Source organism: Cyprinodon tularosa, unplaced genomic scaffold, assembly GCF_016077235.1.
Source record: "Cyprinodon tularosa strain WSP-4 unplaced genomic scaffold, ASM1607723v1 ctg239, whole genome shotgun sequence".
In the NCBI taxonomy this organism is placed as follows: domain Eukaryota; kingdom Metazoa; phylum Chordata; class Actinopteri; order Cyprinodontiformes; family Cyprinodontidae; genus Cyprinodon; species Cyprinodon tularosa.
In genome coordinates this window covers 552,708-572,421 of record NW_024038892.1, presented here as the reverse complement: position 1 = coordinate 572,421, position 19,714 = coordinate 552,708, and the positions used below count along the sequence as shown (strand labels likewise).

Sequence of the window (19,714 nt, the reverse complement as noted above, 5' to 3'; positions counted from 1 at the left end):
CCACAGATGAACCCTGAAACGCCTGAAAATGCGTATATCGGGACGAGCACATAGGACAGCCTTACGTAAACATATTACCAGAATGATTGACAATAAGGCGAACCACTTATTTAGATAATCCACCTGAAAAATAAAAGATCCTCCTCTATACCATTAACCCGCCCCCCATCCCCCCACAGGTTTCTATTTTTGCCAAAAAACCTGTTTGTAGCTGCAGATCCATGACTTATTTCTAATTACTTTTTATCCCAAAGAGTTTTTGAATAAGTATTTACTGCGACAGAGTCAAAGTTTCCAGCAGGGTATTATGAATATTATAATTTTTTATAATTGCACTTGTATTTATTAATGAGGAAGAAGAAAATAAGGAGCAGATTTAATTTGTTTTTATTCTTTCCTCTACTCTTTTACAGCACTATAAAACTGAAAAGGCCACACATATGATGCCTTTCTTTTTAGTTTGATCTTTCCAGACACATGATGTTTTAATGCAAGCATTATGGTATTATACGAAATTGGGGAAAATCTGCATACTTATGCTTCACAAGATTTTTTTTTTGTCTTATACAAGAGCAGATGTGAGGAAGTGGAAAAGTACACCATAATAATAAAAAAAAAACAATCTCACTTCATGCAATTTAATTCCTTACCTTTTTGACATTTATTTTTTTAATCGGATCAATCTCTGAACTCCTGTTGATCTCACAGGATGGATGCTAGGATGTTGATAGAAGACCTCCCTAGTGCTTCAGGGATTTTGGAGAACACAACCCTATAGATCACTGTACTGTCACCAGTTGGTAATTGGCTCACACAGCTCTGTACATTTCTGTTTACTACCTTTGTAAGCTGTCAGAGGAACTTGTTCCACCGTGTCCAATAGTTTTGAGTCAGGTTAGACACTTTTTTGGCCCTTATTTTTGTAACTTAATGTTTATTCATTTATGTTTTTACATCTAAATGTTCTTTGCTAACAGATGACAGCTTGCTCATGTACAAACTTTTTTTTTTATCAGCTAATTTAGTCATTGTGTTCCATTAAGTTTTATCTGCCCGTTTGTTCAGAAATATAACCTATGAAGAAAACATATTTTTATCTTGTTCATAACACATTTGGCAACATTGTTCCTGCTATACTTTTATGTGTTTAGTAATCACTTTATTTTTTTTTCACTAGCTTCAATATCATGGTTTTTTTTTTGCTAATGTTTTGACATTTTGATGAGGGGGGTCTTTGGTCATATTGAATTTGTTATATTTCGTAAAAGTGCGATGGAAAATGTTTTTTCTAAACATCCTGCGTTCTGCAGCTGGACCTTACTGCCTTTTGAAAAGATAAGATAAGATAAGACCAGAGGTAGTTGGAGGACGATGGCGCCCATTAGAGGCCTGGCTGAAATATGGATCCATCTTATGGGTTTACATCTGCCACTGCCTTGTTGATTACAGAGTTATCATGTGAACAAATGTTTTCATGTGCAATTTAAAATTTGTTTATTTAATGGAAATACTACAATTGCGATTTTTTTAAATTTTAAATTAAGCTGAATATAGACAGTTTTGCGCACGTTTGTAATGAAAATACAGCCATGGACAGATGTTGGTCTTAAATGTCTATAGTTCATGTTACTATGCTAGTCAGTATATTTACTTCTGACACTACATTTTAATGACATCTTTAACCCAATCTGGAATGCCCAAAGAAAGCAATGTTATGGAAAGAATTTTAGTAATGAAGACTTTCTTGTGATTCTTAAGATTCTAGAGTCTATGATTGTTTTCTAGAATGGTCTCTCTAGATGTCTATAACTTAAATGTTATGATCTATGTGCAACTTTGTTTTCAGGCTCCATAACGCTGAAGCAGCCCAAAATGTGGAAACGTATATTTATTCATGGCTTTGTTAATTGTTAGAAAAAGGAGGGAGCCAAATTTGTTGTATAAGAGGCATACTGTTCCTACATTCCTTAACAATAAGAAAGGCTTTGCACCATTCTCCTGCTGTCCATCTTTGTCAAGACTTAGGTTCAATACATTAGATGAGTTTCTTTGCTGTCTTTTTCTGTAGGACTAAGCGATTTTGCCCAAAAGAATTTGCATTTGTTTTTTGCCAAAATTGCAATTGGGGTGAAATTTGATTTTCCTTCACACCAATCAGAAGCATGTAGGTGTTCTACCCCAAGTTTCTCAAGTTGGACCTTGTCCAAAGACTCTGTGATTGAGACCTTACTTCTTCCAGCATAGTTCTGCAACATTTGCACCTCTCTATTGCCTTCTGTGTTGCAGGAAACCCACTCTAAGTGCATTTCTGCCACTTAAGGGGCTGGAGTGAGAAAGACATTGTCTTACTATTGGTAAATATAATGTAAAAATGTGAAAATCGAATAAATCTGCAATTTTAAAATGGTGTTTTTTTAAATTGAGATTAAACTGTAGATGCAATTAATTGCTCAGCCCAAATGTTGCGTCACAATTGCAATCTTTCAAGTGTATTTTTCATTGGACACCTTATGTAGATACTCTCATACCTGTCTGCCACTGGTTCTGAACAAGCTCTGCACTGGTGGAAAAAAGTCTATTACTTTGTCTTGAAAATATGCTGCTCTCCTGATATTTTTTAACATACGGAAACCCTATAACTCTAAGGCTTCCCTGCCTTAGCCTGCATTTCTGATACAGAGTTATTTACAGCAGTGCTCTTAAAGGCCATTTTGAGGCAAAGTGATAATGATTGGAAACTTTCCTTGAAATGTAATTATTGCAACAATGATTTCCATTACATCTGTGTCTCTTTTAAAACAATTAACCCTAAAAGTTTTTGTAATTTTTCCCTTTCTTTAAATTATTGATCACAGTGTATAAAGATAGCTAATGATTAAGTGCCAGGACAAAATGGATCCAAAGAGAGCTATTGATTGGAAGTTTTCAGCTCATACAACTCTTAACAGGGTATTTATTTAGTTTGATATTCTGTTGGATACAGTCTAATCACAAGTTTATTATAATACAACTAAAATTTTACTTTTAATATTAATCCAAAAAAGTAACACTTCTTTTCACTGGTTTGATCTTTTTATTTGATCATATTTTGGTTGTTTTTGACAATATAATCAAACCCTTATTAAAGGCGGTCTGGTTGAAATCTTTGATGTGCGATATGATGCTTAGCGTTCAGATCAAAAGCACGTTCAAATGTCCCATTAGAGCCCAATTGGAGATAATGAGGGTTCACATCTTTACAAAAACATCATCAGCAGATCTTTAAGCAAAGCTTAAAAAGCCAGTGTCTTATGGCATTTTTTTTCTTCCCGTTTTTATTTTTTTAATGGTACTATTTTGCATTTGTGCTGGACAATGTTATAGCTCTTCAACAATGGCTACTTTTCATATTGCGGCTCATTAGTTCAGTGTAATTACAACTCGATCCATCTCACTGCCCTTCCTTATTGTGGCCTCCATCTCTCAGCTTCTGCTAATGGGCTCTTACAATGGCTACGTGTATGTTTTAAATGAGAGCAGGGGAGTGAACATTAAAGATTAGCGCTCAAACTCAACTCACTCATTTTGCATTTCGTCTTTAGGTTTCCCTTTAATTACCAAGCTGGTAAAGGATTGGATGCTTCTTACATAATTATTTTTGGATTAAAACATGGATTAATGTGATTATGTGAGTCAATGATGATGTATTGTTTAGCCAGGCTCTCACAACTATTGCATTTCCTGATTGCTTGTTTGTGCGTTAGGTCAGAATCTGAATTGATGGATTTTGAGTTCAATTATAAAGAAATTTCTTCATTTAAATTATACTGATATCTCAGGTATCTCTGCTGTAGTGTGTGAACTACTAGTCTTTTCCCATAATGTTTAATATGTTTGGAAAAACAGAGCTTGCCCAACAGGTGTTTCACAGGATTTACATCTAGGAGCTGAGATGGCTGCAATCAAAGGCTGACTTTGTGTTTAGTGAATTAGTTTTGTGTTGAGTGGGCATTGTTTTCCCTTATCAAATCCTTTTCAATGTGTCCACAGGTGAGGTTGGAATTTAGATAATTCACTGAGTTAACAGCTGTAATTTTTGACTTATCTTCGTTGTTCTTTAGAAGAAATTGAAACTGTGTTGGCCAGACTCTTCTCTTCCATCCTCCCATCGTGTGTAAAGACACCAAATGCTTGAAATTTTCCCATTAGATTTGCTGGACTGATGGAGGAGTCCACCTTCATTGACTGACTCTTTTCTTGTTTTTATTTTTTATTTTTTTAACCTTCACCTGCAAACAGTCCATGCTGAAAGTCAAGACTTAAAGACGACAACAAAATGACATATTTGGCTAAAACAATGAGGAGCTTTTACGTTTGTGTGTTTTGTGGATCAAGAGAACGCATGGGCCAATGTCTCCAGATGCATTTTGTAGGAGGTTAGATCGTCCTACAGGGTCCTGGGAATGGTCCTCTGTATAATCAAAGCAAATTCTCTGTCTGCAATCTTGGCTACTACCTAGTAGTTGTTGAACTAAAGTCAGGGGTGCATCCTCAGTGATGTTGAGCGTGGCATTCAAAAACTGGATCTGGAGGTGTAATGGTAGAGACAGAGGTGGAGGGTCTCCTCAGAATCACTTTCTCAGATGGATGTGGATGAAATCCACCCTGTTCCTCTTACATTACAGGTTTAACAGTAAATGATTCCTTCTCAATTTTGCTTCAATTTTTTTTTTACCACTTCTCTTCAAAGAAAAGTCTGACCAGCGTCTATTATCATCTATTATCTGAGAGTCACATCACTGGGTTTAACTTCTTTCTTAACCCAAACACAATACTTCACTTCAAGATAATAATCATCTACATTAATTTTTCTACCATACCTTCCCAGCTTTATTCTTGCCCTGTGTGCCTTTAATTTCTTGTTTTCTGTTTTTTCTGTTATGGGGCAGGGGTATAGTGGCAAAGTGGGTCATAGTAGCTCCATTAGTTGGGTAAAAGAAAAAGTCTCACTCTGTAGCGTAGCATCATTTGATGCCTGCGGCACCAACATGACAGCAAAGCCAGCTGATGGACTTTAGGGAGCAATCAAGAACCTTATGAACTAACATTTCCATAAAGGGTACCCCGGAAAATGCAAGAAATAAATTCAATAAGTAAATTGAAATGCATCACAACTGGGAAAGTTTCCTCGTTACAGTTTCTTTCACACATAAGAAAACCAGCAGGCGGATTGATCTTATGTGGGGCTGATTAAACAAATGGAGCTAAAACTGAATTGCATTTTCTATCTACATGACAGCAAAAGAGGGAAAAACAAAAGAAAACAAAACCTTGGCCTCATTTGCTTTGAACTAGTGCAGCTCTGACAGATTTGATTTGTAGCTATGAACTTGGCTCCCTGCTAAGTTTCAGGCTCCACTGTGCTTTAAGAACAGAGTACACATCTCTTGCACTTCAGCTAAAATTGGTTCTTTATATGCAATCAACCAAGTAAGGCTCTATTTATAGTTATTTTTTTCAGTTCTGTTGCAAACTGTAAAGTGAGCAAGGGTCTTTCATTTTGTTACTGGGACTTACTTCTATTAAACCTCAACATCTTTGATTCTCATAGCCTATTATTCTATATTGAAAAGTTATAATAAAGTCTAATAACAAAATATTGACTTTTATAACAACAATCCCAGTATTTATGTCCCTTATTTAATTTTAGAAGAGTTTTAAGCCACTACTCAATAAGTAAGTTTTTACTTTAGTTGTTTACAGTTGTCCATCAGTTAGGGTTCAGATGATGATGATGTGGCTTGAAGCTTGATAAGTGTAGCTGTAGTTTTGTTGTGTTTAAAAGCCGTTGCTCTGTCACACCCCCACCATGGACTGTTCTCTCTGCTGTCCTCTGGAAAGAGGCTTTGCAGCATTCGATGCAGGTCCAGCAGGTTCTGAAACAGCTTTTTCCCCGCTGACATCAGACTGTTGAATGTTGAACTCTAAACTGGACTCTGCATCAGATTATTTTGCACTACCAATGTTTAAATAGGACATAACTTAAGGTTTCTATTGCAATTGCACCATATTCATTTAGCACTGCCCTGAACTTTTTCATATTAATGCCCTTTTGCACCATTATTTTAAACTGGTTTCTTTTTCTCCTACATTGTTTACATTCTGATCACTCCTGCACTTTATATTGGTAATGTTTATCTTACTCCAACTGCAATATAATTTCACAGTTGTAAGCTGTGTGCAAAAAAAATTGTTTTGTATACACTGTGCATAAAAAAAGGACAATAAAGTTTGTCTAAGGCTAAGTCTAAGAATCCCTGGCCACTTTGCATAGAAAATGCGCCTTGTATCCAGGATCTTGTTCTTTCGGTCATGATCCAGATTTCATGGCCATAGGTGAGGTTAGAACGCAGACAGACTGGTAATGTCAAAGACTTTTACCTTCCGCCTCAGCTCTCTCTTCACCACAACAAACCGGTGCAGCATTCCTATTATAGCAGCAGCCACATGGATCCATCCATCAGTCTCCTTCTCCATTCTCCCCTCACTCATAAACAGGACCCCAAGACATGCAATCTCCTTCACTTGAAGCAGGAGCTCTCTTCAGCAAATGAAGGAGTTATTGAATGAAACAAATATTCAAGACATGAAACCTTGGATGCAGATAAGCATTTTTACTGATTTATTAACTAAATCAGTAAAATGAGGCACAGAAAAAAAGCCCAAATTATCAACCCGCCTTACACCATCACCAAAAGTTGTCATTTGTGTTATTGCTGTGGTTATTTCTCTTATATGCCTGTAATGTTTATAAAATACTTAATTATTTTCTGGACCTGAATTTGATTTTGTTCATGTTTTATACAATTTCAGAGCTTACGTTTTATGTAGATTATTATGTAACTTAGTGATTGTGTAGTTCCCATTTTAAATAATCAAAACCTTTTAAATAATAACCAAATTCTTTTCTACCTGCTATCCAGGTAACTATTATGGAACACCTAAACCCCCAGCAGAACCTAGCCCTGTGCAGCCAGATCTGGTGGACCAGGTTCTGTTCGATGAGGAGTTTGACACAGAAGTCCAGCGGAAACGCACCACATCAGTCAGTAAGATGGATAGAATGGACAGCACAGCTCCAGAGGAGGAGGAGGAAGAAGAGAGACCTCCTATGGTTAATGGTGTGGGAGGTGAGAAACTCATCTATCTTTAATTATTTCACAGCTTCCGTAGCTCATATAGTCTTATTTACTATTGCTGTGCTTATTTTGGTAGAAAGACAAGCTCTTTTAAGAGTCCTTTCTAATGCATTCTCTTTACAAGTGGATTATTTTAAGATGTTTTAATTCCTGTCATTGTGTAAGGTCAGTTAACTGCATCATTATTAAGCAGATGTGTGGCCAAAACATCTCTGAGGCCGAATATTGCAGCCTCTCAGAGGTAGAGATCAACTGTCCTTTTTTTTGAAGGATGTCCTTACATGATACAAAAACTGATTAGAGTCTGTCCTTCCTTTAAAATGGGTTAGTCTCAAAGCGCTTCCTCTGCAGAAATAAATCTAAAAGGCAAAAAACACTATAGATAATATTAAATCTTGTCCAGCGTTTTTTTTCTTTAGTGGGCTTATTGATGTGGTGTTATTTCAACATGTAGTTCCAACGTTGTCTTAAAATTCTCACAGGTAAAACCTTTATTTTTATGAATTTTTGTCCAGTTTAAATTGAAGCAGTTCAGCTTTGATGTGGGTTAGTATAGAAATGCAGTCCAGAATATTAAGATCTTTACAGAAGTGATGTAGTTTAGTGTCATCAAGAAGCAGAAAAACAAAGTAGAGTCATTAACAACTAATGGTTGGACAGGTGCAGTGTAGCCACAGTGATTACAGATCTGTCATGTCTCATTTTTCACCGATTCTTTTTCTTACCATGTTCCCAAATGTGGCCAGGTGAACAACATAAAGGTTTTTCTATACTAATCAAATGCTAATCAAACCGTCCATCCATAAACTAGACTAAAAATATATATATATATATATATATATATATATATATATATATATATATATATATATATATATATATATATATATATATATGAAATTCAACATGCACCAACTGTCAAATCTGTGGCTCATAAAGGCTTGCTTTTATTCCCTCAGACAAAGTCACATCACAGCAACTGGATAAAGCTTTATCAGCCAGACTTCGGTTTAATGGAAAAGATCTCAGCAATTTAATATTGCAAGATCTCATTACACCCTTAGCATAAATGTTAAAATAAGTTCAGGCTCAGCATTGCTCGATGCCGTTGTGACAGCCAGCTGAGAACATGCTATCTGAGGTAGATTAAGGACTTTTATAACTCTGAAAACCATCCGCATGTCGTCATGTAGCTGGTTTGGAACCCACAAATAATCTAGCAATGCCTTGAAGGCAGTTTTGCAATGCCCATTTATAACTGTGATGCCCATTTTTTTTTCCTTTTTGTGGTGCTTAAGTATTCATGACAGATTTATGAGGCTCACAATGTCAGTGATTCGCTTTACGTTTCTCCACAAGGGCCTGAATGAGCTCTAACCTGCAGTGCGGGTTGCACAAAGTCGAGTTTATATATAAAAAAACAACTCAATTAATTCAGAAACATCTCCATGTTTCCCTAACAATAAAAGGCCCTCGTTTGGGAAAAAAAAAAAGATCCTGATTTCCTCCAGTGGACAGACGTCACTCTCTGCTTCATGCCATTCACTCAGTCCTGCCAAACAGAATGAGCTTTCAATGTCATGTTAAAGCAAGGTCACATGGAGCCAGATGGAAACCTGAGATAAGACCCTCATGCATGCAGACTAGGCAAATGCACACACCCAAAAATCACACAAGAAGCGATACTGTGATACTAACAGAGCAGTGATGTGACGCTCCTGGCTGAGCTGAAGCGTTCTCTGCCCTTGCCTCCGAGGCAGTACATCCTTGCTGACATGCAAATCCTGTGGCAGTTGCGTCGCTTTCTTCCTCTTCCCGTATACTCTCTGTGTATCCCTCTCTCTCGCTTTCTCTCTCTCTCTCAACCCCTATAACTCCTGTTGATGTAAGCGTCCACACAGCGTTCAGGGGGAAAGCAGTCCGAGCAGCAGCAGCAACAGGGAGACATGCAAGGAGCCCAGACGAGCTCCAATGGCGCCACAATCTCACCTCCTATCTCTTTCTCTCTCTATCACCTCCCACACCCCTACTCCCATCCCATTCCTATCTCCATCTCTGTGCCCATGTCCCTGTCTACTTGTCGGGATGCAGAGCACAAGGACAAGGCAGACTGGAAGAAGACTGTGCCCAGCTACAATCAGTCAGCAGGAGCAATGGACATGCGTATCTGGAACACTCTGGATGAAAGTCAGGAGCCTTTGCCTAAAAACTGGGAAATGGCCTACACGGAGACCGGCATGGTCTATTTTATAGAGTAAGTAGCCTGCCTTGTTTTTATTACACCTCTGTCCTTATCCATGCTATATCTACTTCCTGCTTTCCCTGTTCCTCTTTAATGTCGGCCATCATTGAAAGTTCTTGAATGAGTCGTTGACACAGAATTCCCTTTCCTTTCCTTGGCTTGGACGAGTTTATGTTGATGAGCATTTTCCCAATGTAGCATCTCAATGTGTTTCAAATGTGTTTTAATAAGCTGTCATACAGTCTAGAGATAATCCAGGTGACCCTTCCTCTCCCATCTGACCGGTTCAAGTCAATGGTTGACCCAAGATTTTGAAAGCCCCTGAAATTTCCCCTAATATTTAATTCTGATATTTGGGACGTTTCCCCTTTCATTTCGATACAAAGACAGCCATGGACAACAGTCCATAGAAACAATAAGGTCTGATGTAAAACTTTCTCATGGTTGATTCCCCTTCATTGTGTCTTTTTCTATTTAACCCAGAAACATTTGATGGAATTAGGCTTTTGATGCTATGGGTAACCTTGAGGGGACAACAAGCAGTAAATGTCCAAGCATCTTGATTTGAACTTGAAAAACCTCCATCCAAGACTACTGCCTCAATATATGTTGCCTGTCAATCGCTGAGCCTCTCTGCAGCCACTTCCTTTTATTAACAGATTTCTTCAGCACTGATGGTGGCTGAGGAGGCCATGTAATCATTTAAATCAAGTGTAATGCAACAGAAAGACATCTAAAACATACAGGGTTATTATAGTTGAGGACTAGGATTGAGAACGGATGCCCTAGAGCAGAGGTCTTCAACATTTTCCATGCCAAGGACCACCAAACTGATGGCGAGATGGAGCCGGGAACCCCCAAAATATTGTATGAAACTGTGTTATATCAAACAGTTCCTGTAGTCACTGTATTACAGATGGAATAATGTAACAAAAGTAAATTCGCCCTGGGATTATTAAAGTATTTCTGATTCCTGGTTGATGGGACAGGTGTTGTGAATAAAACGGTGCCCAGCTTGAAAGAGCTCCTATGTGTCACTGAATGTGTGCATTGATGAGTGAAAGACATCTTCTGTCTCCATTTATCTGTTTACTACAGTGTGTTGAATTCACGTTAATGGGTTTTTAAAGACATTTCAATTAGTGGAAAAAAATTGCAGGGGGGAATATAAAAAAAAGTCTAATCAAGCAAAACTTTCGCGACCCCATGCAGCACCTCTGTAGACCCCCTGTTGAAGACCTCTGCCCTAGAGGGTTAATGAGATATTTTTCAAAGAAATATGAGAGACACCAGACCTACCAATGCAGAGGAGCTGGACACCTCAGAGGTTCAACAGGCTGAGCACTACAATGCCACAATATATTTATACAAAGATTTCTGACTATATATTTATGGCAATGAACATTTTATGTTCATTCTATGTATAGACTGAACATTTTATGGAAATATCTGACTAGTCTGAGACAGTCAGCTATGGGATGCCCTAAAATCAAGAAATTCAATAAAAATGAACAAATCCTGATTAAAATCCCAACCAGGTTAGCCTTGAATATTTTCACTTTGCCTATAAAAATGTTGTCGAAAATAGTCTTTGTTAATCCAGAATCATTATTCCAAATTTAAAGATGTTGGAATATAGGATGAACTGGTCAGATTGTGGACTCCAACTGCTTCTCAACTACATTTAGATTGAGTTGTCCTTACATCACTCTGACACTCATCATTAACCGTAGTTTAATGTTGTTGGAAGGGAGGTTAACCAAAATTTCTCAAATTATCTAAAGCAACATTTGTATTTAGTTGGAGAAATTTGTGTTTATTCAGAGCCCTGGAAAGGACTTAAAGTAACTATTTTATGATAAAAGAGGCCTTACAAAATATTCCAACAGTTAACATATCTTAATGAAAGGATAGCCTGGCTAATTAAGCTAACAGCTTATCAAACTCACGGTGTTACTATATAAAGCATGGAATGACAGAAGAACAGTTTGGGACACCTCGTCAAAAAAGTATTGCATTACCATAATATTTTACATTCATGCAGTAATGGAATGATGCAATAAATATAATATTATTACATTTCCTAAGGCGGGTAACATTTTACAACCAAAAGACCCTCATGCATGCAGACTGTCTGTTTTGAAAAAAGGAAAATAGTCGATCTACTTTCCTACTCTCATCTATGGTCATTAGCTCTGGGTCTTGACCGAAAGAATGAGATCCCGGTTACAAGCGGCTGAAATGAGTTTTCTCCACAGTGTGTCTGGGCTCTCCCTTAGAGATAGGGTGAGGAGCTCAGTCATCCGGGGAGGACTGAGAGTAGAGCCGCTGCTCCTCCATATCTACAGGAGCCAGTTGAGGTGGCTTGGGGATCTGATTAGGATGCCTCCTAGACGTCTCCCTGGTAAGGTGGTCCAGGCATGTCCCACTAGGAGGAGGCCCAGGGGAAAAACCAGGACACCCTTGAGGGACTATGTTTCTCGGCTGGCCTGGGAGCGCCTTGGGATTCCCCCGGAGGGGCTGGTCGAAGTGGCTGGGGAGAGGGACGTCTGGGCCTCTATACTGAAGCTGCTGCCCCCCGCGATGTCGGTTAAGATGAACATTCGGACACGGCCTTAAAAGAATATTCCCTTTTATATCAGGAGAAGACTGTGTTAAAACAACAGAAGACGGCAAGATGGCTACAACAATCCATTGTCCAAGTGGCTATACTCGCATTATTTAATGTCAAAATAGATGTTATTATTGAAATAGTATAAACTGTCATGTTTATTTATTTCATTGAAATTTGACTTTTTTTGTTAAACTTTCTGTGACCGAACTTCACTCAGGAGCTAATAAATGATAATGATCCAGCTATTCATCACAAATTTTTGCGCACATTCATTTTTTAATATCTTGTCCTTAATATCTTTGGCAAATGTAACTAAAAAGTTTTCTGATTTATTACTTTACATTGATGTTATTGTCAAGAAACGTTACTTTCTAGAAAAGTAATTGTGATATGAAATATATAATATTTTGAAAGTAAGTTACCCAACATTGAAGAAGAGTAATATTATTCAACAAAATGGGAATTCCTTATTAAATTCTACATTTATATTAATGTCTGTAATGTGCCTTTATTTTTACTTGCTGGATTTCTGTCTTTTGAGTATTAGTAAAAAAAAAATAATAGTATAAATGGCAATAGGAAACTGCTAAATAGGGCTTTCAGAGGAATTCATAGTAACATTTATTTTTTTTTTGTTGTAAATCAAATCATTTTTTGTACTAAAATCATTTCGATGTGCTTTAATGAAATAAAACCATTTCATTTTTCCTCAGTGCTTTTTTTCCCTGTTGCATCTAGCAAGCTTGTTGGAAAGCTGCTCTACGACCAGAACGCTCAGCAAAGGCAGCTACATTTTTCACAATTAAGTTTTTATTTTTTTCTTTAGCTTTCCCCTTTGTTAGATGTGGAGTTTGCTGGCTGGCACTGAAAGCGGCTGGCCAGCATTGTTTACCGGGGCCTGTTAGAGTGGCCGGCAGTCAATGCCGAGCCTCTGAGAGAGCCAGGTGCTCCTGTTTGCTGCTAAATCAATAGCTCATTCTGCCAGGGAGAGAAGCAACGGGCTAAATGGGGCTCACCACCCTTGACCTGCTCTCTCATTTCTGCTCTTTATGATCTCTGGAATGGCTCAGTTTTTCCTTTCCTCTTGTCTCGACTCATTCTCTCTTTGTCTCGTACACTAAAGCCTCTGAGCTTTGTTAACATTTTGCAGGTATTGTTAAAAGCTTCCAGAAGATCACAAAAGTTTGAATATTTATACATATTAATCCTTCTCTTTTTTTCCTTACGCTTTTAGTCACAACACAAAGACCACCACCTGGCTGGATCCCCGTCTTGCCAAGAAAGCCAAGCCTCCAGAGAAATGCGACGAAGGAGGTGAGTTTTTACATCACACGTTTTTGCATCCTCCCTTTCGTTGTAGTAGTCTGCTCACGATCAGAGCCTCTCGGGATGGGGTGCAGGCCGACAGGAAGAGGCCGAGCAGTCGAGCGGTCCTGTTCAAGGCCTCGCCGGTGACACAGCACAAACCTCCAGTCTGTCTGTCTTCCCCTAACAGCTTCCATGGACGCATGCAGAGAGCTAATCAGTGCAGCATCTCTCAAAAGGCAATTTTCTCCTGCCCTCTCTTGCGTAAAGACCCCCTCTGCTCTGCATGTGTTGTGTCAGACAGTAATGGAAAGTCGGGATGTTGCACACGTACAGTAAACGCCAGCAGAGAGACAGAGGATTTGTTATTAGGAACGTGTGAACTTTAAAAGGCATTCTTGCTCATTTTGATGTAGAAAGGATATCCACTGTGCACATTTCCAAAACGGAAACCTCCCCTGGAGAACACAGAGGCAGAATACGGGACTGAAAACGTTTTCTTTATAGAGTGGGGAACATGCTGGGACTCAATTTAGTCTGGAAAAATAAGGATCTGATATAAGTTAGCTTAGTTTCAGCTCTTGATTGGAATGCAATCCAAAATAAGTTAAATAAACATCTTTAAATTAATGTATTTGCCCTTCATTGAAGGACGGAAATTAGATGATCTACCAGTGGAATGAGTATTTCTGCCCTTAGAATATTATATTTAGATAGTATGTACTTGAAATAAGATAGTGGAGTTGTTGTTTTAAAGATAAATCATCTTATTCTATTAGCAAATTTTCTTAATTACCTGATCAAATCAAAAATTTCCAAAAATTCTTTTACAGTGTGGACCGTCTATCCTTCCAGCTGTCTGTCTGTTACACCTCTATTCAGATGACATATATACATGTATTGGGACTGATGCATTATCTCTACCTGTTTCTTCTCCTCCCCCCCAGAGCTGCCCTACGGCTGGGAGAGGATTGAGGACCCCCAGTTTGGCACCTACTACGTGGAGTGAGTAAACCCTGTTCTGTTCTTTAGGATGCCCACTGGGCTGCAGCTGTGAAATAAGCTCAATGCAGATGAAATGGCAAACAGTATGCTCTGATTCTGACTTTTTATGAAAAGCTGCACCAGAATGGATCCTTTACAGCTGTTTTTTCCCCAAAAATTAGGTTGTCTCCTCTTGCTTTAGATTGTTTGGGTTGTTTTAATATTTTTAGCTATAAAATCTGCACACAAGGGTATATCGTTATGTTATGCTGTTTTTCAAACTTCAGGTTCCCACAGGTCTACAGGAAAACAATAATGCACAATTTTACTTTGGAGCTTTGTCTCTGTATGCGGAGGAGAGGATCTGGAGGATATAACACACAATGAAGGTTTGGGGGTCCCAAAGAGGGAAAAACAAAGAGACTCCATTCTGATGGAGAGTGTAAACAAGAGGACTTTGTTTCATTTTAGTCCCATTACTGCGTACAAAGAGGCATAGACGTGTGGGCACGGGGGAAATCATCACGCCGGGTTATGCAGGAGGGTCACTGAGAGGCGTTCGCTCCTCCGCCGCCGTCCTCTTTGTCTGGCTATTTTTTATTCCAAATAAACGACCACGATGTGACACCAAGTCCAATTATTCCCTGAATCGCGAGGCGTGTCGAAGAGAGAGTGAGAAAGTGAAATGGTGAACTGGGAAATGACAGAAACAGGAGTGTGTGTGTGTGTGTGTGGGGGGGGGGGGTGTTTATCTCCTCAGACTTAATGGGCTGGGCATCTCAGTGTATGAGTCATACGCAGCGAGAGCGCTTTGTGTTGAAGGCGCACACACATTGTATACCGTCAGCCTCTCAGCATGTGAAGGATTCACCAAGCAGTGTCATGGCTGGGATTTCTGCTCATTATGCAGATGAGCTACAGCCGTTTTAACAATGAAGCACACCAGGTTTTAATTTTCGGTTTTTACATGACAGAAACATTCAATTTAACCCCAGGTGTAGAAAAAAAACCCCACAAGAAATGAATGTAAGAAAACCTGGGTGTAACTCTGATGGTGCTGCCTCTCGTCTAACTGGTTCACATTGAGCAGATGAATCACAGCCCTGTTTCCTCCTCTGGATGTAGCTCTATGCTCCTACTTAAATGGTCTTGATTAACTAAAGATCAGCAGAACCTCTTTATAAAAGCAGGAGTTTTTCACTTTTCTTAATTTACTGTAATCATGAACATATGCCTCAACAAAATGCTGAGTCACTAAGGCGGCCTAAGAGAAGCGACAGTTGATTAATCTGGGATTATAAGAGTCATTTATTTTTTTTCCATAAACTCACTCTGTTTTGCAAAGCCACATCTGAGGTAGAAATCTTAGGGGGGAAAATGCACAGGGCTATGTTATTATCTGCCCCATACCTGTGCTTCAGAAAGCCGCAATTAATGGCGAAAACTTGTGTTTTAAGCCTGAGGTCCATCTTTTCAACTATTTCCTCTTTTTGCCACTTAGCAACCATAAAGCAAGAAAGCTAAACTATATTAATCAACTGTTTGTGATGGATTTGCAACACATATTATAAGGATAAGGGCTGAATGATTTTGCCAAAAATTTTAATAGCGATCATTTTCAGCCAATATTGAAATTGCGATTTCTTTTTGATTTTCCTTAGCGTGAAAATCACCTTAAAAGTTTGACTTAGACTTTAGATAGATTTTATTTGTCATTTTGTTTACACAAGTGTAAAACAAAAAGAAATTTCGTTTGAAAACAGTTCACTGTACAATTTCATCTTTTTAAAAGTGCAGCCTTGAAAAATAGTAAAAATGACTGTAAATTTACAGTTATAAAATTTTTTTAATAAAAAAAGTTAATAAAAGTTTGCTTGTCCAAAGTCTGTACTCTAACCTTTGTGTGTATAAGTGCTTACTTCTACTTGCATGCATGGATTTGCGTGCTAGCTACAAATCCCACTCTCTTTCTGTGTGGTGACAAACCCACTCAAACAGTATTACCACCACATAAAGGGCTGGAGTGAAAAAAAACTGTCTTACTCCTGTTAAATGTAATGTTGTAAAAATCGAGAGTCTCTGCGATTTCTGATTTGCTTTTTGTTAAATTGAAATTATATCACACATGCAATTAATTTCTCAGCCCTAATCAGGATGGAGGAACACAGCAGACAGTTTAGGGATAATATTAGGAAGGAGTTTAGTTTTTAAAGTCATATTGATTGCTTTTAACATCACTTTTATGGGTTCTATTTCAAAATATTTGGTTAAACTTTGACATTGTTTTCCATTAATGTTCTCCATTAAAAATGTGGGTTTTTATCTATTTAGCAAATAGGGATGGGCTGAAATGCGAGTCTCTCATTGAGTAACCAGCCATAAATATTCCCCAAAGCATTGCAGCTTAGCTTTAATTAAAGCAAAACAAGACTGTTTCTAAGAAAACTGAGCTTTAATGCCAATATGCATCATACTTATCAGATATTTATTTGGGAAAGGCTCATATTTTTTTGCTTCCACCTCAGAGTCACAGACCAGTTTCTGTTGGTCTACCACACAACAGTTTAACAAAATACATTCAATATTGTGGTTGTAAGATGGCCGATGGGAAAATAAAATTACAAAGGGGAATTATATATAGAGCTTCAGCACGATGCTGAATCTTCCAGGAAATTACAGCCCATTTGGCAGGAGGTTTCTGATCATCTTGAAATCATTCAGCTCATCTGTAATGAAATCTGCCCACATCAGTGCCTCTTGTCCACCTCCTTGGCGCCTCATTTAAGGTCAGAACAGTTTGTTCTCAGGCCAAATGTCTGCCTGTCATTCCAGTTTTTATATTAAGTTCTTTTTGGCCTGTTTTACTCTCTTAGCTGCTCGGGTTATATAATATTTCCACCAGATTTGGCAGAACTTTTCACTTTTCTCAAATTTACCAATATTCTTTTTTTTTTTCTATTGGCAAAGCTTATATCTGTATATTACCCCCTGTATGTATATTTTCATGTTTTAAATCTGCTTCGACCATTTTCTAAAAGGGAAAATGAATTGAAAAAAGGAATTTTATATTTACTTCAAGAAGGCCACATCGACTTTTAGCACAAAGCTTCATTTTCTTCCTTAAAACTGATTAAATCATTTTTTCAGTGATCAAACAAAGCGTGTTTGACTTTTTGATCCGACATGTTTGGGTTTGCAGGTCACATGATTAGAAATGTGAAAGCATGCCCAGCAGGAAACGCCCCACTCAGTTTTTTCCCAGTCAAATCAGAGCTTTGCATCAATAGCAGAGAGCAGCAACAACGGTGACCTGCCATGTGTAGAAAGACCAAATAAAGGCTTTAGATTAAGATCTGTGAAATGAAGCTTGTTCTAATATGTCAGCATTTTGTTTTGTTGAGCTTCTTGTAACTTAGTATTGTTTTTATTTACATTTGCAGTCACATCAACCAGAAGACACAGTTTGAGAATCCAGTGATGGAGGCAAAGAGGAAGCAGAGTGGGGACACGTCCACTGCAGCGCAGCCGCCAGCGGCCGCACCCTCAGGTGATACTCTCAGGAGCAAAACGCTGAAAGTTTATTTGCACCGAGAAACAATCTTCTGTCAGATGAAACCTTTGTCCTTTTGAAAGAGGAAAATCCACAAGAATTAGATACGAGTCGATGTTTTTGGAAATCGTCCAGCGGAACCCCTGGTTATATATTCAAATCTAGTGAAAATGAACATTTAAATACAGAGCTTAGAAAGGAAACTTAAGCTGTTCTCATATGCATCTTGATCTTAAAAATGACAGAAGGACTATAAACTGCTCTAGAGCACCGTTTCCTAAGGTTTTAAACCCGATCGAATATAAATACACTAATTATTTAAAGTATGGGCAATGATTGAAGAAATATTTTACTCTACTTATAAAGACATAAACATGCTCTTTAATACCTCTCAAAAAATAGAACCGGTAAGGAATTGATACAAAATAAATCTGGACGTAATTACTCTACACTAATTACTAATTATCTTTAAGATACTGTTTCATTTCTACAACTTTTACAGAAGAAAAGTTGGAGTTTCTAAGTTTTCCTTGCTGTAAAGTCACATCTCCTGCGTATTTCCTTGTCTTTTTTTATTTTATTTATTTATTATTATTCTTTTTCCAGTGTCCTGTATGACGATGTGGCAATAAGAATAATTGTCAAAAAAAGAGCCCAACAGATTTTGCTTTCACAAGTGGAGCAGTACGGCTATCGCCATAGTGTTCAGCTTGATTTATGCATATAAATTGCTTTATTATAATTATGCAGGGAGTATTACGGATTATATGGACACTGCAATGTAAGTAGAACAGGAAAAGAAAAACAGAAAAAAAGGAGAAAAGATGAAAGAAAGAGGAGATAAAAGAGAGATAACGATAAGACGTTTTCAGTCTGCTTTATCACCTGCAAAGAGATGTAAAAAGAACAGCACAACCAACAGATATAGTACAAGAGATACAATAAAGTAACACCTTGATACTATCGCTGAAGTATAAGTTATATTATTTAATCTAACATATATTTCCTTGTCTTTTAAATGAGGGAGACCGAGTTGAAGTCATAAGTAGGATTTGCGTCTGCTGTCTCCTGTTGGTCTGAGAGTCCCAAGGGTTAGGAATGAAAGACATGAGGAAAGATTTTACTTGGGGTGCACCGATTCATCCGCCGGCTGACTGGTTAGCCGATACTTGGATGTAAAGCCGATCTACTTCTGCAATGCTCTTAAAAACCACCGACTGTCATTCTCTAAACCTTGATTTATATTTTAGAGCAGTTATTTAACAGGTTTTAACAGTTTTACTTGGACTGTTTTTTTTTCAAGATAAGACTGAAATATAGAAGATGTCTTATGTTCTTATAGCAACTGACAGTGCTTGTTATAAAAAAAAAAAAGAGTATTGGTCATATACGGAAAAGACACATCAGGCTTTTTAATTACTGTTATCTTAATCATCCGTAAACCTGCAATCAGTGCACCCTTAAGATTTACATATGCATGAGTTTTAAGGAAGACTTGTTAATTTTTTAAACGTTATGTTAACAAACCAATATTTGTTGCTAATTTAACCATTTCTGCATGTCTGCTGAGTTGAGAGACTCGTTTCTTGCACAGTTTTGCTAAAATTCAATCAACCATTATTTCTTTTTTAATTAACAATGACTTTGGCCCCCCAAATTAAACCATGCTCAGGGGCTCGTGCAACCTTGGTTTGCCCCTTTGCTGCATGTATTTATGGATTATTACCCTTCTGTTTAATTAAGCATTTACTATGGGCTGTGGCTCTACAGGCTTTGTCAAAGATGCATAAATCCTTCACTGTTTTTCTGCTGAAAACATCAGCTGCAGTAGATTTACTTTC

General features: G+C 37.9%; 1 protein-coding gene across 3 annotated transcripts in view; it reads left to right on the top strand.

Moving 5' to 3' along the window:
* Positions 1 to 19,714, top strand: part of magi3a (membrane associated guanylate kinase, WW and PDZ domain containing 3a) — a 203,625-nt gene that overhangs the window by 146,229 nt on the left and 37,682 nt on the right. For all 3 annotated transcript variants that reach the window (XM_038287328.1, XM_038287330.1, XM_038287329.1), the window contains exons 5-9: positions 6,963 to 7,169; positions 9,270 to 9,432; positions 13,269 to 13,348; positions 14,287 to 14,344; positions 17,764 to 17,870. In XM_038287328.1, coding sequence (XP_038143256.1) covers positions 6,963 to 7,169; positions 9,270 to 9,432; positions 13,269 to 13,348; positions 14,287 to 14,344; positions 17,764 to 17,870 — 615 coding nt within the window. The remainder of the gene's footprint in view (positions 1 to 6,962; positions 7,170 to 9,269; positions 9,433 to 13,268; positions 13,349 to 14,286; positions 14,345 to 17,763; positions 17,871 to 19,714) is intronic.